Source organism: Barbus barbus (assembly GCF_936440315.1).
Source record: "Barbus barbus genome assembly, chromosome: 3".
NCBI classification, from domain to species: domain Eukaryota; kingdom Metazoa; phylum Chordata; class Actinopteri; order Cypriniformes; family Cyprinidae; genus Barbus; species Barbus barbus.
The window spans coordinates 26293438-26313531 of NC_136731.1; the positions used below are offsets into that span (position 1 = coordinate 26293438).

The 20094-nt window shown below is 37.1% G+C and overlaps 5 protein-coding genes across 9 annotated transcripts; 2 read left to right on the plus strand and 3 right to left on the minus strand.

Annotated features, from left to right (window-relative positions):
• Window positions 1-135: 135 nt before the first annotated feature.
• Window positions 136-6066, minus strand: LOC306859721 (serine hydroxymethyltransferase, cytosolic-like). Of its 2 annotated transcripts, none has more exons than XM_079400934.1 (12): window positions 5913-6062; window positions 5150-5248; window positions 4760-4905; window positions 4485-4600; window positions 4216-4376; window positions 3657-3738; window positions 3035-3247; window positions 2839-2955; window positions 1994-2116; window positions 1765-1881; window positions 895-1005; window positions 136-814 (listed from the first exon to the last, which is right to left on the minus strand). In XM_079400934.1, exons 2-12 carry the CDS (start codon window positions 5234-5236, stop codon window positions 642-644), a joined length of 1446 nt encoding a protein of 481 aa, XP_079257060.1. In that variant the 5' UTR covers window positions 5237-5248; window positions 5913-6062; the 3' UTR covers window positions 136-641. The 2 variants fall into 2 exon arrangements, with proteins under 2 accessions (XP_079257060.1, XP_079257061.1); XM_079400935.1 differs by having other exon boundaries at window positions 145-814; window positions 5983-6066.
• Window positions 6067-7335: 1269 nt separating this feature from the next.
• On the minus strand, window positions 7336-11990 carry LOC306859734 (28 kDa heat- and acid-stable phosphoprotein-like). Its single transcript, XM_079400957.1, has 6 exons — window positions 11691-11990; window positions 11405-11496; window positions 10662-10757; window positions 8410-8528; window positions 8098-8249; window positions 7336-8000 (listed from the first exon to the last, which is right to left on the minus strand). Exons 1-6 carry the CDS (start codon window positions 11701-11703, stop codon window positions 7936-7938), a joined length of 537 nt encoding a protein of 178 aa, XP_079257083.1. The 5' UTR covers window positions 11704-11990; the 3' UTR covers window positions 7336-7935.
• Window positions 11987-13418, plus strand: LOC306859742 (protein BUD31 homolog). Its single transcript, XM_079400969.1, has 4 exons — window positions 11987-12386; window positions 12592-12714; window positions 12790-12956; window positions 13078-13418. Exons 1-4 carry the CDS (start codon window positions 12293-12295, stop codon window positions 13126-13128), a joined length of 435 nt encoding a protein of 144 aa, XP_079257095.1. The 5' UTR covers window positions 11987-12292; the 3' UTR covers window positions 13129-13418.
• A 1238-nt stretch (window positions 13419-14656) lies between these two features.
• On the plus strand, window positions 14657-17480 carry LOC306854226 (cleavage and polyadenylation specificity factor subunit 4-like). 4 transcript variants are annotated; one of them, XR_013782808.1, is made up of 9 exons: window positions 14657-15077; window positions 15229-15279; window positions 15357-15509; window positions 15591-15686; window positions 15844-15937; window positions 16047-16119; window positions 16198-16377; window positions 16490-16739; window positions 17027-17480. XR_013782808.1 is itself a non-coding variant. In XM_079392062.1 (8 exons), the coding sequence occupies exons 1-8, from the start codon at window positions 14975-14977 to the stop codon at window positions 16556-16558; spliced, it is 819 nt and encodes a 272-aa protein (XP_079248188.1). In that variant the 5' UTR covers window positions 14657-14974; the 3' UTR covers window positions 16559-17480. The 4 variants fall into 4 exon arrangements, 2 of the variants coding, with proteins under 2 accessions (XP_079248188.1, XP_079248189.1); XR_013782809.1 differs by having other exon boundaries at window positions 14661-15077; window positions 16210-16377; window positions 17027-17477; XM_079392062.1 differs by having other exon boundaries at window positions 16490-17480.
• On the minus strand, window positions 17387-19254 carry LOC306854244 (ATP synthase subunit f, mitochondrial-like). The gene is made up of 4 exons (XM_079392091.1): window positions 19173-19254; window positions 18295-18402; window positions 18066-18182; window positions 17387-17960 (listed from the first exon to the last, which is right to left on the minus strand). The coding sequence occupies exons 1-4, from the start codon at window positions 19186-19188 to the stop codon at window positions 17932-17934; spliced, it is 270 nt and encodes an 89-aa protein (XP_079248217.1). The 5' UTR covers window positions 19189-19254; the 3' UTR covers window positions 17387-17931.
• Between the last annotated feature and the right edge of the window lie 840 nt (window positions 19255-20094).

Genomic DNA, 20094 nt, shown 5'->3' on the forward strand with positions numbered 1-20094 from the left:
AATTTTGAGGGTCATCTGTGTGCCGAGTTGCTGCCCACTATGAAATTTCTCTGCCTTCAATTTCATTATTTCTGATTTAGCTCTGTTTTGCATCATTATTAAATGGCAACATACCTACCCTATAACACCGTCTGCGTCTACAGAAAAAAAACACTTTCCTTTATTATATAGTAAAAGGCACATGATTTGTCTCATTCTGATTTTGTAATGACTTACACGTGTCATCTTATTAGAGTAAATAGTAACAGTTGGATGTAAATTTTACACAATCAGCAAGAAAAAGATCTAGTCATATATTCATATTCACATTTACAATATTTCAGGCTTTATTTGCAATGCATGTACAAAAATGATTGTGCCAGTTGGTTATTTTCTTCTCTGTTGATCCGTTTTCTGTATACAGTAAAACTTTTCATATATTACTTCAGCTTATTCCGCAATGGGTTTAACCACAGAAATGAGAGAAAACATGACTAGAACAGTAGAGAAACCAATTAAATGTGTAATCAAAAACAGATCATTTGATGATTTATATGAAAGGGAAGTCATCACATTGAGGTGCATGATGACTGCAGTGGTATTCAAGCCTTTGTGCCCATTAAATCAATAGAAATCTTAGCAAATGGTCAGAAAGACAGTAATTACAACTCTGGCAACCCAGGCATTGGGAACTTTCCAGCAAAGTCTTCTACTTCCTTTCGAATTTCATTTATTTTCAGTTGGTACTTCTCATTTTGGGCCAGTTCATCTTTAAACTCCTTCAAAGTTGCTTTAGGATTCATGTTTCTTTGGATCTCCAGTGTCAACTCTATGCCTAAGGGAAGATATACATACTATCAATTATCATATCAAGAACAATATCCTTTAAATGTTACATTATTGCATTTAACTCACCCTGGTGAATGAACTCGGCAACCTTATGGAAATCATCCTCCAATAGTCCTCGAGATGTAAGAGCCGGAGACCCTAAACGAAGGCCGCTGGGGCGCAAGGCACTTTTATCACCTTCATTACAAATTTTGGAAAAAGAATCAGTGGAATAAGGGCGTGTTCACACTTGGCGTCTTTTTTGACAAGAAAAAGTTGACAAGAGTGCTTTAATAAAATAAAAAGCTGGCAGCGTTTTGGTTACAAATAGCAGCCGAGGGCGTCTTTTGTTGCTATAACAACAGCTGCAACAGTAGCTTAGCGCTGTGTCCTGCAGAAATGTAGAGAAAGAGTAAAAAGTTGGCTCTTGCGTTGCCTTTTGAAGTTAACAGGGAGGAGAATGTCGGTTCACAACGATGTTTGTGGGTGCGCAACTTTATACGGGGAAGGAAACTATGGTGCTTACAACAATTTAGTCCAGGAGCTCCGGTTGGATGATGCATGGTTTACGGCATATTTTAGACTAAGTTAGATACAGTTTTGTGCTCACATTATACAACTACTTGTGCTCTGAAACTAGTACAAACTAATTTACCGAACAGCGTTTCCATTTTTCTTCTTGTTTTTGTTGTTATGGAAATGACTTGCCACTCGCTTGTCATTGGTCAGCTGTCAAAAAGGCGCTTGACGTAGGGCGTTTTTTTCAGAAAAGTTTAACTGTTTTCAACTTGAAAAGACGCTCTGAGCTGCAGAAAAAGATGCCGGCGGTGGCATTTTAAAAAGCGTTTCAAAAAAGACACCAAGTGTGAACATAGGCTAACTGGTTAGATTGTTGTAGTATAACATGCAAAAAGATGTCTAACATGATGTTATTAATTTTTGTAATTTTCAATGCACCTGGGCAGGTGTTCTTGTTGCAGGCAATGGCACAAGCCTCCAGTACTTTCTCTGCTCTTCCTCCATCAGTTCCATTTGAACGGAGATCAACCAAGATGAGATGATTATCTGAGCCACCTAGATATAAAAACAATAGATAAAGTGAATACAACTGCGACTGTCACCATCAGCCGACGGTTTCATTTACGTATAATTTATAAAATCCTTAATAAATCCTTAAAGAACTCACTTGTAACAACTTTGTAGCCCTTTTCCATTAGGGTGGCTGCTAAAGCCTTGCAATTTGCTAGAACTTGCAATTGATAGGTCTTGAACTCTGGAGTCTGAGTCTGCTTCAAAGCAACAGCAACCCCTGCACATCACATCCAACAAATAAAAGTTCAAATCAGTTTTTTAGCCGATAACAATTAATAAAATATAAATAATTTAATATAATTAATAAATATTTACTGTTTAATTTAAACAAGACATATTGGGTACAAAAAAAACTGCAATCAGTTTAAGGATGTCAACTGGCAGGAATATTAACAAATCAATTGTGATAAAATTGATTGTCATTTTTTAAAGTAAAAACACTAATAAATGTAAGTGATTTAACAAGTTAATAATACTTATCGTTTCATTTAAATAAAACACATATGGCGTGTGCTTTATACATACATAACATAACTCTAGACTAGTCATGATAAAATGACAGTGCACCTGACTGCTCTCCTGGCAAGCACTGACATGACTGTCAGGTTGATATAGGGCCAACAAACGAATGGTGGTGGTTGTTAAGCGTTTACAATGAAAGTAATCCTTACACACAGAGAAATGCTTGTGCGCTCTAACATCAGATGACTGTATAGACAGTTCTCAACATCTGATTGAATGGTTACTGAATTCAATTAAACAGCAAGCTTATTCAATTTACATGTCGATTAATAGATCATGGATTAATCATGAACATTTATAGTGTAAATGCAAAGTTGCCTAACCTTATATAACTTTATCTCAATTTATCTTCTCTCATGTCATCTCATCTCATCTCATCTCAGCTTATCTTAACACATAGAGGACATCCGCTCTTACCTGCAATGGCATGGTTGTGAGGGCCGCCCTGCAGTCCAGGAAACACTGCCTGGTTAATCAGACTCTCCAGGTTATACAGGGTCTCCTTGGCTGTCTTTGCATCAACACTACGAACTCCTGAAATTCAAGAGTGTATCATAACAGCGCTGTCAATGGCCTAGATTTACTATGACAGCTCAATTCACACTGAACTCACCCTTCCTGAAGAAAATGACTCCTGCCCTGCAGCCCCTCAAGGTCTTGTGGGTGGTGGTGGAAACAATGTCACAGTATTCAAACGGAGATGGAACGACTCCTGCTGCGACCAGACCACTGATGTGAGCCATGTCTGCCAGAAGATACGCTCCATTCTCATCTGCAATCTTCCTCAGGCGACTGTAGTCCAGGTTACGGGAATAACAGCTGGTGCCTTAACAATGGCACACAGAAACGTTAATGGTGATGTTGGTCAAGTTCTTTTTTTTTCTCCAACCAGCCCATCAGAGCAGCACTGACTCTTATTTTTGCAAAATCTCATAGGCATTAATTTGAAATAAATTTTTTCCCAAATAATTTATGAAGCACTATTAAAATAGAGCTGAACAAAGCACTGAATAAAAATGTAATTAAAGTAAAAATAAACAGAAAAACATTACACAAAAAGGATAAACAAATCTCAACTGCCCAACTGTAAAACAACAACAACAAGGAAAGAAAAAAGGGTTTTCAAGTAAGATTTAATTTGTTTAATTATTAATGATATGAATTAAATGATGAATGCTTTACACATTGCAGTTAAAAAAAAAAAATCCTCAGATTTTATTAGAATCAGCACTGACCTGCAATGATAAGTCTTGGGTGGAAAAGACGAGCATTTTCTTCAAGTCTGTCATAATCGATGTATCCAGTTTCTGGATTGACCTGAGAAAAAAAAAAAAAGGAATACAGGTTTAATATACCAGTGTTGTCTCAGCATTAGGGTTTTCTGTGCCATAGAATTTACTCTAAACATACTGCCAGGCAGGTTTATCAATTTGAAACTAGAATCGTCAATTAGAACGCACCATTCAAACTGTTGAATGGTAAAGGTGTCATTCACCCTGAAGAAGGCTCTTAGGCCGAAACGTGTCGGTATTACATTAAAGTCCCTTTTACCACAAGTAGTGCTGGAATCTTTTTCCACAAAGGCATCATTCACCAAATCAGTCGGTATGCTGCCCATTCTGCCCACTTGTCCGGTTACAGAAATTCAATTATAAATTTGCCTACAATTTGCCATTATGTAGAGAACTTAAGGTTTAACCCTCACTATGACCTTCTAGCCAAATTACAAAATGTCAATTTTTCCATTATTCAGTTTAGAGTTCACCACAATGTTGATTCTACTCGCAAGGTCACCTTATATGGCATAGACTCAAAGAAAATGGAAGTGGCTGAGATTTTCTTTTTGTCAGTCATGAAGCCGTGGGTGAGATGGCCACCATCAGGAAGATCAAGGCCCATAATGCGCCCATGAGGTTCCACTATGGCTGTATATACAGCAAAGTTTGCAGGTGACCCTGAGGAAAAAAAACAAGGATATTTCAAATAATGTGCACTTGAGTTAATGTTTCATATGTTACTTCATCTCTTACATCAACAGTCTAGTGACACAGAAACAAACCTACCAGAGTACGGCTGAACATTCACTCCCCATTTCTCCGGGTCGAGGCCGTACACCTTGAGTGCCCTTTCCTGACACAAACGCTCCAATTCATCTACATGCTCCGTGCCTCCATAATACCTAATAACATTAAACAAAGTCTGAAATTAAAAGAAGCATTTTTTAATGCATAAGCACAATGTCTAAGTGCAAAGTGTAAATTACACAATACTAATCTTATTGGCAAATGCAACAACATAAAATTGTAATATACATAAAATGTAATTGCACAATAGTCACCTCTGACCAGGATAACCTTCAGAGTACTTGTTGTTCATGCAGGAACCCAGAGCCTCCAAAACAGCCCGACTAGTGAAGTTCTCAGAGGCAATGAGCTCTAATCCATACGTCTGACGCTTCTTTTCCTTCTTTATTATGTTAAATACCTAGAGCATACAGATATATATTAATACCGTAAACAGACAATAAGCAAATGACAATGAAGTTTTGATATGAATCGTACTTCAGCTAGGCTAAATCTGCCTGTCACATGGCAGATCAGACCAGATATCATCATAACCCCCACAACTAGTCAAAACAAAAAAGGGTTTTTTTCCCCTCTTGCACAGCAGAATATCATTCATGGTTCACTGCATGGATGCAGGTTGTATAATATAATCACTGACTTACCTCAGGATCATTTGTGCTCAGAGGTTCCAGCATCATCTTGTTATGAGATTCCCATGTTTTATTGTTATGGCCGTTAATCTGTGCCATAGTTTATGATCTCTAGAGAAAAAAAAAATTTGTTATATTTAAATGTTAGAAGACCTCCATATGCAAAACATACTATATACACATACAAATAACATATATTGCATGAAAAACAAACGTTAAAGAAAGTTAACAAGTACTAAAATTACTAAAGCTAAAATAATTTGAAGGTATTTAAAATATTACTAAAACGCAAATTAAAAGTACACGAAAACTGAAAAAATAATTAAGAAAATGAATACTGTAATAGTATATAAATAACACTGGCCAGCTGTCAATCAAATGAAGCACGCGCTTACAAAACAAACTCCGAGGAGGTTTCGCTCAGTCTATCAGTGGTTTTTCCACGTCTTGTCGAGAACTTTAAAGGTACATTTAGATTCACAGCTGTAGTGACACAAAATAAACCGGAACTACAGCCTTTAGGGTTACATTTTTCCCGCGAAATAAATCCTGTAACTACTACATATCAAACGACGTAAATGCTTACTTTATAATAACGAAAACGATGTGATTCTCTTTCTCTGACATGCAGATGTTATATAGCAACGTGTACGTGCACTTTATGCACCGATTTGCACAACGGTAACAGATTGACACTCATCGGCCGAGAGAATGTGGAGCACAATGCAGACAGTCACAAGGTTTTGAAAAAAAACTCTGCTTAGCATTAACTTACCTGCGCTTTAAACAGTGTTTATCTATACAGATGTGATGATATAGAATGAAAACTACTTCTACTTGCTTACAAATGTGGTCAATGGTTCGCTCCGAATTGCTTTCTGTGAAAACTTTTTTTAGGTCTCCTCGTGTCAAAATCCGCGAAATTTGGAGACCAATCAGTGCGCTGCGGGGCGTGGCTAATCGATCTCCTGCCCCGCCCACAACGAAAGGCGTGTTACGAGGAGCAACTTTTCTCAATTTTCACCTTTTTTTGTTCTTTGTAGTCAGCTTTTTTTTTTACTTACCCTTTTTGTTAATATCTCAGATAACACATGCTACAGTCACCCTGGGCTTTTCTGGGACTTGGAGAACAAAGGTATGGAGGTATGGATTGTCCATTATGATAATACTAATACCTGTAACAATAATAATACAAAATATATATAAAAATAAAAAAAAACTTGATTAAATGTTTCTTATGCATTCTAAAAATTATCTAAAAATAAACTGCCAACTAATACATTTAACAATTTTTGAATAAAAAAAATGTTCAAGTAAAGTTACATTTATATAAAAAAATTTAGCAGACGCCTTTATCCAAAGCGACTTACAAATGAGGACAATAGACGCAATCAAAATCAACAAAAGAGCCACATGCAAGTGTTATGACAAGTCTCGGTTAGCCTAGTACACGTAGAAAGGTTTTTTTTTTTTTTTTTAAGAAAAAAAAGTAAAGTAAAGTCGTGACGTATTGTCAAGTATGGTGACCCATACTCGAAATTGGTGCTCTGCGTTTAACCCATCCAAGTGCACACACACAGCAGTGAGTAGCGAACAAATGCACACACACCGTGAACACACACCCGGAGCAGTGGGCAGCCATGCTGCAGCGCCCGGGGAGCAGTTGGGGGTTCGGTGCCTTGCTCAAGGGCACCTCAGTCGTGGTATTGAGGGTGGAGAGAGTGCTGTACATTCACTCCCCCCACCTACAATTCCTGCCGGCCCGAGACTCGAACCCGCAACCTTTCGATTACGAGTCCGACTCTCTAACCATTAGGCCACGACTTCCCCCCAAAAAAGCTAGCAGTTAGAGAATAAATATACAATTGATAGAGGGTCAAGTATGTGTGTGTGTTTTTTTTTTTTTTAAGACAGAATTAGAATAGAGAGTGCTAGAGTTAGAGGGTCAAATAAAGATGGAAGAGATGTGTTGTTAGCCGTTTCTTGAAGATGGGTAAGGATTCAGCTGCTTGGATTGAGTTGGGCAGGTCATTCCACCAGGAGGGAACAGTTAATGTAAAAGTCTGTGAAAGTGATTTTGTGCCTCTTTGGGATGGCACAATAATGCGTCGTTCACTTGCAGAACACAAGCTTCTAGAGGGAACACAGGTCTGAATAACTGAATTTAGGTAAAATGGCGCAGAGCCAGAGGTAGTTTTGTAGGCAAACATTAATGCCTTGAATTAAATCAAATAAAACACTACACATTAAAACAGTTTTTCAGGTTTACAAGAATACAAGTGCTATATACAAAGCAATTCACAATATAATACAAATAAATTTTCAAAAAACGTTCAGACATTTTATTGGTGTATGTGATTCTTTACATTAGTTGAAGGAGAATACCATCAGAACATCATTCTAAATGACACCAGGTCCTTTACAACTGAGGACATAATACGTTTTTATCCTTACAATAATCCTTTAAACTGAGACCGCAAAGCTGACTCAGTTACATGCGGCAATATGTTAATATATTAATAAATAGCTCTATATTCTTAATTTCACTGAGTGCAAGCAAGCATTAAGATTTAGCCACTTCAGTGAAGCATCAGGGCTCTCACAAAGTGTGATTGTCCAAATAAAATGCCTGCTTTCTGGGTTAATATACTCTGAAATATTCCTTTTCAATGGAACATTGTGTTATAGCATACCACATTATGTATCTATCTTTTGCTTTGTCTTCAAAAATAACATTGTCGATATCATCATATACTGTCCACAAATGCATCAAAACCTCTAAGAATCCACTATTTAGATTATTTGAGAGACAATGTATGTAGTCCTTTAGCCGCTGCTGCTGCCGCCTGCGCTGCTTCTTTTGCTACAATGACAAAGAAGAATACAATAATGAATCTCTGATTTCCAGTAAGACATTTTCAAAAGTTGCTCTACAACATTAACAAATGCTGCCAATTTACCTTTACGTTCTTCTTCTTTTTTCCGTATGGCCTCCTCACGTTGCTTTCTAATAATGGCAAGTCGAGCGAGGTCAGCTTTTGCTTGATCTGTCTTTCCTGCTAAATGCATTTTCATATACCTCTCCTTGGCCTTTTGCTTTTCAATCTCTTCTCTGAAATATGAAAATAAACTTATTGAAAGAGCTGAAAAGGAACAGGTTCACATGTCTAGATGTCTAGCAATAACAAAAAATGTGACATAAAATGAAGGTGAATAATGAGAGGGTATTAAGTAGCTCTAGGAAAAGCTTCACTCACCCCAGTGTTTCTTACCTTTCTCTTCTGGAAAGCTGTCTGGGACCCTCGAGTTCTATGTCTGTGACTTTCTTTGCTTTTTGGGCGATTCGATTGGGATTTTCAATCTCTATCAAGCCTTCAACACCCTTCCTTTTCTGCGACAAAATAGAGATCAGTGTTGTTATTGTTAACTCCAACTAAAACTTAAAGGGTCATGAACTGCCTTTTTAAAAATTTTGTACTGTTCTATGAGGGCCATTTATACTGTTATCAAAATGTTCTCATCAAAATACATTATTTAGAAGTAATAGGCTATTTTCTGTCCTGTTTTAACCCCCCTCATCAGAACACTCTGTTTGAATAGGCGTGGTGGATTGTAGACTCAGAATGAAACTGACATTACTAAGTCATTATAATCAGTAATTATGTCTCCACTGGATGTAACAAATGCCTCGTTTATAATGGGTTTTATTGTTTTTGTCTCGTCACGCCGGGACACGGCATCACAATACGGTGAGGGGTGTAACATTTCCATCTCACGCTTGAGGTATTCGGCCAATTACAACGCACTGGATAGCTGGCCAATCAGAGCACGCCTTGCTTCTCAGAACGAATTTGTAAAAATTGATGCGTTTCAGAAAGGCGGAGCATAGAGGAGCAACAATAATGTACAGTGTGTGATGCGTTTTTTGAATCTTAAACCGCATAAACACATTGTATTACACCAAATACACAAAATAATGCTCTTTTTAGCAACATCATATGATCCCTTTAATAATGAAGAGGAGCATATTGAGTTTTTGAGTCTTTATAATCTTAGTACGTTATGCCAAATTATGCCACGTTGTGTGGTATGGGAGGAAAACACTATATACATAGACATTATATTAATAAACTGTAATATTATATAAAATATTAAGTGTTCTACGGAAGGTTTAAGTGACTTCGTAATTTAGTTTTTTTTTTCTTGTCTTCACCACCGGTCTACTTGTGTAAAATTGAGAGATTAAATTTAAAAAATAATCACTAAATTAACTTCAAATGATTTGTAACGATCGCTTTGTTGCGTCCAGTGTAGACAGACTGTAGATATTGCTGTGCGACACGACACAACTGCCACGTCCGGTGTAGAAAACGATCAGTATAAATAATAACGATCAGTATACTAAACATCGCACATCCTGTGATGTGACTATTGCGGATACGCACATCGCGATATCGATGCTGAAGCGATATATCGTGCAGCCCTACAGCACAGCATCTTGTTGTATTCAGTCATCTTTATCGTTTGGTTTCTGTGAAGACCTGCGCATTCGCCTCTCTCATAAACACTACATGTGTGAATTGGTGGGCGGGGCTAAACAGGCAGCGATGTAGAAGCAGGCGTTGATCTTCTGTGGAGGCAGTGCTTATCCACACTATTACATCATAGAGTAGAACATTCCACAAGCTGTTATTTTGGCAGATTGGCTTCCATATAAGTTGTTTTTAGACTAATGAGAAGATTCTGAGTTCTAAAACCTACAGGATGTTTTTATAGTACTCTTATGTGTCAAAAGATCAAGAGAATTTTGATTTCTCAGTTTATGACCCCATTAAATATATTTTTTTAAATTGAAATAAAGCTGAAACAAAAATAACAAATATTAAACGAAAAGCCTAAACAAATGAGAAATGCTGCTTTTGCAACTAATTGAAATAAAATAAGTTTAAGCTGAAGTATTACAAGTACTAAAAACTAAAGTAAAAAAGCTAAATAGAAATATAAAAAACTAATAAATACAACAAAAACATACGCATGTACACAAATTTAAATATAAGAAGCTAATTCAAGACATTAATAAATACTATATAGACCTAAGTAAATAATAATATTGAAATTAAACTGATGGAGACAAGAGATCCGTTTGTTTTCATATAGGCATTTTGTGCATTCATACAAAAGCTCATGCTGCAACTGGACCAAAATGTCTGATACAACATCTGCTGAAGCATCGCCAGCCTACAGTATATTCATCCATTAGATGACAGTGTCTTTGACATTCCACATATATAATTCCTACATTCCAAACACAGTGACGAAGTGACTAATCAAAAAGCACCGCTCTGCTCCACCCAATAAGATTCCACATTAATTATACTGAGTAAGAGCGTGTCTGACACTTGGCTGAATGTCTAATATGTCCCGCCACAGTCGTCTCAGATGAATGAATCTGCAGGAGGATCTACAAGTAGGAGGACAGCTCTGCAGGAACATGGACTCGTCATCATTCTAAAAGAAAACTTACATCAGACTCCTCGTCGTCACTGTCCTCTGAACCTGATGCTGTCAGTTTGTCCTCGCTCTGGTTGTCATTCACTGCTGCACCTTCTTCTTCTTCCTTCTACAATGTAAAATAAACCATTACCACATGCAACAATGAATTTGTTTAGCCAATTTGACTTGCAGATGGGCACTGAATCAGAAAGTGGTTGTAGTGAGTGAAGCTCTTGAGAATCAATCACCTTCTGCTGTGCTTTAACTACTGTTACATAAAGTTGCGATGTAATGGAAGTAGCGACAGAGCTTTCTTGCCGTATTGTGATGCAATTTGAGTAAAACAAATTATTGGGGGGGAAAATAATTAGTGCCAGGACTTGGTTCTATGCATCAATTGTTAACTGGATGGAGACCGGTCTGAATGTGAGTGCAGCTGATTGTAACAAAGGGATGGGGTTTAATCAGGTGGACTAAATGATTGGAGACATCTGCCTTACGTCGCAAGAGTTACGAATAATCACTGTTATGATTATTTTGATTAAAAATGTCATTACAATTTTTAAAGAAATGAAACAAATGCATGCATTCGTTGTTGACAGTGGGATGAATAACAAATTTAAAAGAAGTGAATTTCCATTTCATCTCAACTGTATCATCTCTTTTTTAAAACGCTAACTTAAATGTTAATACTTGCTTTCAGTGTCAACCACATACTTATCCATGTTTCTTAATATTTTTCATATTTCTGTGTGAATTTGTAACACGACTTACCTTTTTCCGTTCTTTTTCTGCTTTCATTTGAGCATCTATTTCTTCAGGACTTGTGTAAGTTCTCATGCGACCTTTATGGCCACCTTTTTTCCCTAAAATAAACAAATTTAAAAAAGCAAATCTCTTTCTAACAATATCGTTCTCAATGAAAATACACTGATAACACAGAAGACTTAGTTTAAAAGTAACACATACAGACTGTATATAATGTCAATCACAAGAACAGGCTATGACAGCACGAGCTCATGAAGTGTGCTGCCACATACACAACAAAATGATCCCTTACCTCCTTTAGGCATGGTGAAGATTAAACTTTACTTGATATAAAAAAAAAGCTGTCGACTAAATCACTTCCAGTCCCAAACAAAGCGTGCTACAGTTATGATATCAGGTTGCCACACACTCTCGCGCATCCAACTCTGTAGATACTGAATGGCAGCAATTAATTATACGTGGTTTTATTTGGTTCGGGGGGTGATACAGTGAATAAAGCAAATACAAAATCCCACGATTAAGTAGGTACAGTAATCGATTAGCATATAGCCAGCTGGTCCATGTTCCTATATTTAAACTCAGGCACTCGATCAGACACCTAGCCTGATGCAATATGCTGGAAGAGAGAATAACACCACAGCTTCACCATAATAAAACCATTGCTGATATGTGAAATAGTCAGGATTTAGTGCAGTCCGTTTTAGCAATGGAAAACAAGACTGGAAATAAGTACAGTTCGTGTTTTATGTGTAAGGACAAAGACAGCTCGAGTCACACTAAAAGGACCTCTGGCGGGACGTCATCCGCTCGGCGACAGATATTTGGGAAGTCCTTCGTGCAGCAGCTCGCCGTTGATAAATAACTCAGAGGATCTTATACTATTAAAATAACATAATGCCCAAGGTGAAAAGGAGTAGGAAACCACCTCCAGATGGCTGGGAGCTCATAGAGCCGACTCTTGACGAGCTGGACCAGAAAATGCGCGAGGGTTCGTTCAGCTAGCTAAAAACTAGCCATAAAGCTAACGAGCCGATTGTTTTTTTGGGATGTTTAATCAGTCAGAATGGATGCTAGAGTAGTTGACATTAATATTCACACGTGTAATTCGTTTATTTAAAATGGAAGCATATCTATTGTCTGTAGACTCTTATGAATTTGCTAGGATGCCAATAACAGATGTTTTAATCTCACAGCTGAAACCGAGCCTCATGAGGGCAAACGTAAGGTTGAGTCTCTGTGGCCAATCTTCCGACTTCATCACCAGCGCAGCCGTTACATTTTCGACCTTTTCTACAAGAGGAAGGCCATCAGTCGAGGTATGGTGGTGGTGGGATGCGGTCTTGTACCGTTTGTTTCTATGTTGGTTGTTAAATTATGATTTTCATTCGCAGAGCTCTATGAATATTGCATCAGAGAGGGCTATGCAGACAAGAATCTGATTGCCAAATGGAAAAAACAGGGCTATGAAAACCTGTGCTGTCTGCGGTGCATTCAGACGCGCGACACAAACTTTGGAACAAATTGCATATGCAGAGTTCCCAAGGGCAAGCTTGAAGTGGTAAGTTATGCAAGTTGTATTATTTATTTGCTCGGAAGTTTTTGGGGTTTTTTTCATTAAAAAGCTGTCCCGTTACTTTAATGTATGCCCCTGTTTCTAATTTGTTCTTTTGTTTTCTTAGGGTCGTATCATTGAGTGCACTCACTGTGGATGCAGAGGATGTTCTGGATGAGTCAAGAGGGCAATTGCTTTTTGAACTTACTGAACTTTGATTTGTATTTTTAATACATTTATTGGGCTGTCATTACAATGTTGGATCTGTTGAAATTATATGATTGTATGTGTATGCTTTTGATTTTTTTTTTATTTTTATTATTTGTAATAAACTCTGTGTCTTGATTAATCTGTATTACTGTCCAATCTCGTGCTTTGATGAAGTATGTTGTATAAGCATGCTCTGGTAAAAGGAATATGGTAGAATATCTCATCCCCCTACAAATACAAATCAGAATTTGTGTATGTACTTTTTTTTTTTTGTTTTTTGGTATGCATCTTTAAATTATTTTATGTGCGTTGTTAACTGCCTATCCACTGCAGTGTGGCAACAAAGTCCTTAATATCAATGTAAAATCAGTTTTCAAATCAGTCCCTAGCAGGTTTAAGAATGATGTTTTAATGAAATTGATGATAGAAAAAGTTGGCGTTATCTTGGAAGGAATGAGGGTACATCTCCATATCCTGACCTTTTCAGAATTGCCACTTCCTTTTCGCAAACAAAGATAAAAACATGTCAGGGTCAAAGAGAAAATCGCACTGATTTTACAGCTATCTGCTATAGTTTCTTTAATAAAATGACAAATGCATGACTGAAACTCAGAATTTCACCATCTCTAGGTGGACTTCTGGGAAATAAATAATTGAAAATAGGATGAAAACTAAAAATATGTACTAGTTCAGGACAAGCTGGGCAAATCTGTGTGTATTCATTTTAAATGATCTAACACATCAGAACCAAATAACCAGAATATTAGTAAAGAAACATATTTAAAATAAATGCATTAATTCTGTTTTAATTGTTATGATTATGTTTTTAAGTATAAACAATATAATCTAGCCAGAGGTTTAAAAAAATAAGTAGAAAATACTTGTAGAAACACAAAAGGTTTTGTCATTTCACAGAAATATTCAATTTAGGTTTAATAAGTTAGTTTTATTAAGTTCTGGTATCCTGAACATGGTAGAATCGATATAGTTTTGGATTTCTTTAAGAACAACAGCTTCTGGTTGTTAGTTTACACCTATTCAATTTAAGGCTCATTCAATTTGATTATCCCTTGTTTGTTGTTTGTTTAGTACATTTTCGTAATCCCATGTCAGCTAGTCAATAGGTACGTCCCGACACATAGCCTGCGTCCCAATGTGCATACTATCCATCCTAAATTCGATGTGATATTAGTCATTTTCAATACTATTTGGGTGGATAGTATGCACATTGGGACCCAGGGCCGGTCAGCACTCGTCATAGGATCATTGTTATGAGAAACATGGCGCTGCTAGAACCTTTACAGCAGACATTTTAATCAACAACCAACACACTGATCAAGACCAGCCTGTCGGGTATTCTTTGTGTTGCCATCTAACGACAGATCATTAGAAGATCATTGACACACTTTTTTAATATTAATAGGGCGAAATTACTCATCTTAAGAAATACAATTAAAAACAGCATTCGCGCGGTCCCTGAAATTCGATGCTATTGTGATCGATTGTGTGTCCTGAAGTTCAGGGGTCACTCGTGAACAACGCTGTGGAAGTAGACGGTCCTAAAATCAACTGTTTATTTACAATATTTATATTTACCGATTTACTCATGAGCTACATTAAAAACCGTTTACCCAGTTAATAAATCTGTATTACCTTTTCGCTATTCTCTCTTTTTACGTCTAGAATTGAACCTGACCAACGGCTGATAAGTTGTTAACGTTAGCCATTAAGATTTCTTTTAGTTTTCTGATTAGGTGTTATAAAGAGAAGAGTTTCAACTGCTGGTTAAAAAATATACACAATATACTACCAAAATGCAGGAATTAATCGCGTGTGTCGATCATCTGAAGTTTGATCTAGAAATAGCTGTAGAACAACAACTAGGCGCCCAGCCTTTGCCATTTCCAGGAATGGATAGTAAGGGCGCATTGATTCATGTTTGTTTTAAATGTTCGATTACTGTTGTGTTTCTGATTTATTATTTTCAGCATCTAAGATCAATTTCTAGATAAGTATTATTTAGGACAGAAGGCCTTTAATAATGATACAAAATGTTCTTATTTTTCAGAATCTGGGGCGGCGGTATGCGAGATCTTCATGAGAGCTGCCTGTATGAAAGGCATGTGTTATAAAAACTTGTTTAAGGATTTCAGATGTATTGCTTTGATCAGACTGTACAGCTTTCTCTTTTGACAGGTGGAATGTGTCCTTTCAGACACATCAGTGGAGAAAAGTCTGTGGTGTGCAAGCACTGGCTTAGAGGTTTATGCAAGAAAGGAGACCAATGTGAATTTTTACATGAGTATGATATGACAAAGATGCCTGAATGCTATTTCTACTCTAAATTTGGTTAGTATTTCAAAATCTATCGATCTATCTATCGCTCTGTATGTGTGTAGTTAGTCTTAATCATTTCGTTTTGTTTTACAGGGGAGTGCAGTAATAAAGAGTGTCCATTTTTGCACATTGACCCAGAATCTAAGATTAAAGATTGCCCGTGGTATGATAGGGGGTTTTGTAAGCATGGTAAGTCTTTTGCAGTGTTTTTCAGATATTTGCATTTAAAAGTAGTTGTATGAATCAGCATTATTTTACATGGAATTTTGTTAAGTTACATTATTTTACAGATATTTGATTGTAATAGGAAGAAAACAAACACTTTTCCCCTTCACCTTCCCTTTAGGTCCGGATTGCAGGCACAGACACACAAGAAGAGTCATCTGTGTAAATTACCTTGTTGGCTTCTGCCCGGAGGGCAAGTCATGCAAATTTATGCAGTGAGTATCTATGATTGCAATTTATGCATATACATATTCATATGTTTGATTTAAATAAACATTTCTGCATTAATTCTAAGCATATGGATTTTTATTTTGTAATTCCTAGTCCAAGATTTGAACTCCCTATGGGTGCTACTGAACAGCCACCATTACAACAACAGGCACAGTCTCAGCAAAAGGTTTGTGAATTTTTTTATCTTTCTTTTTTTTCCAAAACATGTTTATTGTTTACCTTGATACTAATGTTTCATCTCAAGTTCAATCTCCAGCAGCAAAACATGCAGCCCATAAACCGGTCATCACAGTCACTCATCCAGTTAACCAACACCCATGTCAACAACAACCAGAGAATGCCAAATGCTGTTGGGATAATGCACTCTAACAACATGGGTGGACCTCGCGGTCCTCGTCCACTGGATCAAGTTACATGCTACAAGGTGGGACGTCATTTAATTTTATGCATAAATTATAATTTATGAATTTTTTTCACATACTACTATGATCCCCTCAAATGTACAATCCTATTCATTATCTCTTTGCTTTTTCCAGTGCGGTGAGAAGGGCCATTACGCAAACAAATGCTCAAAAGGACACCTGGCATTTTTGAGTGGACAGTAAAGTTTTCTACAAAAAGGATCTTCAATAAATGTGACTATAACTAGCAAAGTGACATTTCATTCCCAGTACATTAAAGAAAGAGTTCACCCCAAAATTAAAATTTGCTGAAAACTGACTCACCTTCAAGCCATCCAGGATGTACGAGTTTGTTTCTTCGTCAGAACAGATTTAGAGAAATTTAGCATTATATCACTTACTCACCAATGGATCCTATGCAGTGAATGGGTGCCGTCAGAATGAGAGTCAAAACAGCTGATAAAACATCACAATAATCCACGTGACTCCAATTTTCATATTGTGAGGTGAAAAACTGCATTTAAAAAAAAAAAAAAAATCTGTCATTAACATTAAATGCAGTTTTTCACCTCACAATATGAAAATTGGAGTCACGTGGATTGTGATGTTTTATCAGCTGTTTTGACTCTCATTCTGACGGCACCCATTCACTGCAGAGGATCCATTGGTGAGCAAGTGATGTTAAAACTTATACAAATCTGTTCCAATGAAGACACAAACTTATCTACATCTTGGATGGCCTGAGGGTGAGTACATTTAAATTTTTTGGTGAACCATTTCTTTAACTTTTCACTGGAAAAGCTATAGTTGAGGGACATAAACGTGGCTCTACCTCACTGTCCATGTGCCAAGTGCATCTCAGTTAGCACACAATGAAAACGTAGAATGATCAGTGACCAGTTTTCATAGATTTTTGTTTTACTCTCACATGAAACCTTATAGTCTTTTGTATTGGAGCAACAAGTATATGTTTTTAGAGAAAATGTTGTCAATTAACAACCAAAATTGGAGAGGCAGAAAGGACATCACTTTGTAGTCCATCAAGACACTTGTTTATATTAAATGAAACTGATTGTTGGGTTGTTTACTTATTACAATAAAGATTTACTGGATTTATGAAACCATTATCTTGGACATGTTTGTCTATATTTATAAACATTACAAGTAGCACATATCTATTCATGTGGTTTTAGCTTTTAAATGGCCTAAATAATGCCTAAATAAAGACTTCCCCTATTTCCCTTAGTAATCTGGGCTGCAGTGTTACGGACCACCTTGTTTGTCGTCTACTGAATCCGTTTTAAAACAAGTGAAACCATCCTAATGCTTGAGTACCGACATACAACAACTGTATTAAACCTGTATTAAATTGATTAGGGTTTAATTCATCACAAGAAATGTGAATAAAATTAATCAAGCTCTTATACATACAGCCAACATTTTGTATACTTTGAATAAAAGAGTCCAAATTAAATACATTTCATTTTATTCTTGGTCACAAACAGAGAAAGCTGAGAGGTGTGATGATCACACTGCTGCAGACAAAAGATTTGAGTGGCCTGATCGTCCAGTGGGTTTCAGTGGTACTTCCTCCACCTGTCGTGCTCTGGACAAGAGAAAACACTTCCTCAGTGACACTAAATTTAGACAACAGTACAACAGTGAAGGACACGCTACTACTGATTCTTTAATACACTGAGTTTGAACTTACTGATGTGATCGTATTCCCAGAGGTAGCTCAGGGCGATGTAACCAGCAAGGAACATGGCAACTCCACCAATACCACCTCTCTTCACATTGATGTATTTGTTGTAATACCTCTCATATCCTAAAAGAAGTTTTGATTGGGGAAAAGATTATACAACAGCTTAAATAAAAACAGAAATTACTACAATACTGATCGAAGATGCTTTTCTAATAGTAAACACACTGGTCGTTACCTCCACGAACACTACCAAGAAGTCCATTTGGGGTGAAGTCTCTTGTTCCCAGCCACGATGGCAGCTGTCCGAGCTTGACATCCATAAGCTTCTTCTGGGCCAGGGCCACTAGGGGAAAAATGCATTAAATAAACACACTTACAGATAAAAGACATTTCACTGGGTTTTATTTGAAAATCAGTAAGCCCGTTCTCCTGTGCATTCAAACTAAACTGAGAACTAACAAGTTTGTAAAAAACCCGAAATAATAGCTCAATGGTTAGAAAGGTAAAGAATGTCAAGCTTATGCAAAATGCACTTGTTTCAAATCAGTCCAAAAAGACACAAAATGCACCGTGGTATTATGTTCGTTTGCAGAATAATTTTCAGCACTACGACAGTATTATTTAATAATTATCGAGTAGCATGGTGTATACATACAGAAGAACTATTATTTTTGGAAGAACACTTCCACGGCATGTTTTTAAGGTTTACTATTTTTACGATGTAAGTTAGTTACTAAAATTACTCGGTCATATCCTGGGGGCTTACAGCTACAATATTGTTAAAAGAGTCGTGAATAAAAGCTATCAGGCAGGAGTTCACTACAGAGTGTAGTTTTGTGTCAACTAACCATCACGCTTCACTTAACGAACATCCCACAAAACACTACAGAGGATTTCGCATGTCCTGAATATTATATCCAGTCATGAATGTAGCCGGAAAGCCATGTTACTAAAAGTCCTTGACGTGACTCTCGTCTGGAGGCCTCGAGCGGCGCTGCGCACAAACCCCCACTGCATGCATGCCTCCAGATACATACAAGAGTGAGACTCATGCAACGCTTTCCTATCCGACAGTCACATATACTCAACTATGCATGTCCCATCCAACCATACCTGGTTTATCCGCCATCTTGCCTTGAACTTCAAGATGATGGGTGCAGCGGTGCACGCTGGGAGTGAAATGGAGTGACTTCAACGAGCAACGCGTGGGGCGGGGCTTATAGATCACGTGACCGCCGGCTTGCTATCAATGTAAAGAAACAGAACAACAACTGGTTTCATCTGATTAAAGTTTCATACAGGGCTACACGCAAGCAAATGCGCTAATAAAATACTACTACGTTTTCGTGCAATTGGCAATGAAACGATTTAGTATAAAAACGATCACTGCATCTAAAACACAACCAGAAAGTTTGCTTTTATCATTTGTTTATATATTTTATTTCTTAATCTTTTCAATTGCATACGCTGCTGGTACCACTGGGGGGAGACATTTACTGCATATGCACAGATGATTTTCTGGTAAAACAGGCATGCGGAAAATGCATGAGAAAACACTTACCCTGCGTCCCAATGTGCATCCTATCCATCCTAAAGTCTATGTGATAGTAGTCATTTTCAATACTATTTATAGCAAATAGGGTGGATAGTATGCACACTGGGACGGTCAATCTTTATGGTGGTGGTAAAGCATGTTCTCTGTGGCAAGTAATCAAAATAAAGACATTTTTTATAATGTGAACATTTGTAATTGTCTTTACATGATGCAGATCATAATGTTGTTTGTTGTTTTGTTTGCTAGAGAGAAAATGTTGATGGATTTTTATGTGGACATCACCTTCTCTGAGCAACAGACCAAAATCATTCTTTTAGTCATTGAATTGATTGTTGCAAAATTGGGTAACTGTTTTTGGGATGTCTATAGGCCAGTGCCTTTAGATAAAATTAATTTTGCAGCATTACAAAGTGTGATGATTCAGCTGCTGTCAGGGTTATTCTTTTTTCCAGAAGTTTTCAAAGTCATACAGCACAGACA

Bases quoted from the DNA above. Each gene is read 5' to 3' on its own strand.
- LOC306859742 (XM_079400969.1), top strand. From the start codon at position 12,293: ATGCCCAAGGTGAAAAGGAGTAGGAAACCACCTCCAGATGGCTGGGAG. The intron at 12,387-12,591 runs GTTCGTTCAGCT...TTAATCTCACAG, and splicing joins GGACCAGAAAATGCGCGAGG to CTGAAACCGAGCCTCATGAG. The intron at 12,715-12,789 runs GTATGGTGGTGG...TTTCATTCGCAG, and splicing joins GAGGAAGGCCATCAGTCGAG to AGCTCTATGAATATTGCATC.
- LOC306854226 (XM_079392062.1), top strand. From the start codon at position 14,975: ATGCAGGAATTAATCGCGTGTGTCGATCATCTGAAGTTTGATCTAGAA. The intron at 15,078-15,228 runs GTAAGGGCGCAT...CTTATTTTTCAG, and splicing joins GCCATTTCCAGGAATGGATA to AATCTGGGGCGGCGGTATGC. The intron at 15,938-16,046 runs GTGAGTATCTAT...TGTAATTCCTAG, and splicing joins AAGTCATGCAAATTTATGCA to TCCAAGATTTGAACTCCCTA.
- LOC306854244 (XM_079392091.1), bottom strand. The intron at 18,183-18,294 runs GTAACGACCAGT...AACTTCTTTTAG, and splicing joins TCTTGGTAGTGTTCGTGGAG to GATATGAGAGGTATTACAAC. The intron at 17,961-18,065 runs GTAAGTTCAAAC...TCTCTTGTCCAG, and splicing joins CTGGGAATACGATCACATCA to AGCACGACAGGTGGAGGAAG.
- LOC306859734 (XM_079400957.1), bottom strand. The intron at 10,758-11,404 runs GTAAGTCGTGTT...TTTACATTGTAG, and splicing joins CAGAAAAAGAACGGAAAAAG to AAGGAAGAAGAAGAAGGTGC. The intron at 8,250-8,409 runs GTAAGAAACACT...TTCATATTTCAG, and splicing joins CAGCTTTCCAGAAGAGAAAG to AGAAGAGATTGAAAAGCAAA.
- LOC306859721 (XM_079400934.1), bottom strand. From the start codon at position 5,236: ATGGCACAGATTAACGGCCATAACAATAAAACATGGGAATCTCATAAC. The intron at 4,601-4,759 runs GTGACTATTGTG...TAATGTTATTAG, and splicing joins GAAGGTTATCCTGGTCAGAG to GTATTATGGAGGCACGGAGC. The intron at 3,248-3,656 runs GTCAGTGCTGAT...GCCATTGTTAAG, and splicing joins CCCAAGACTTATCATTGCAG to GCACCAGCTGTTATTCCCGT.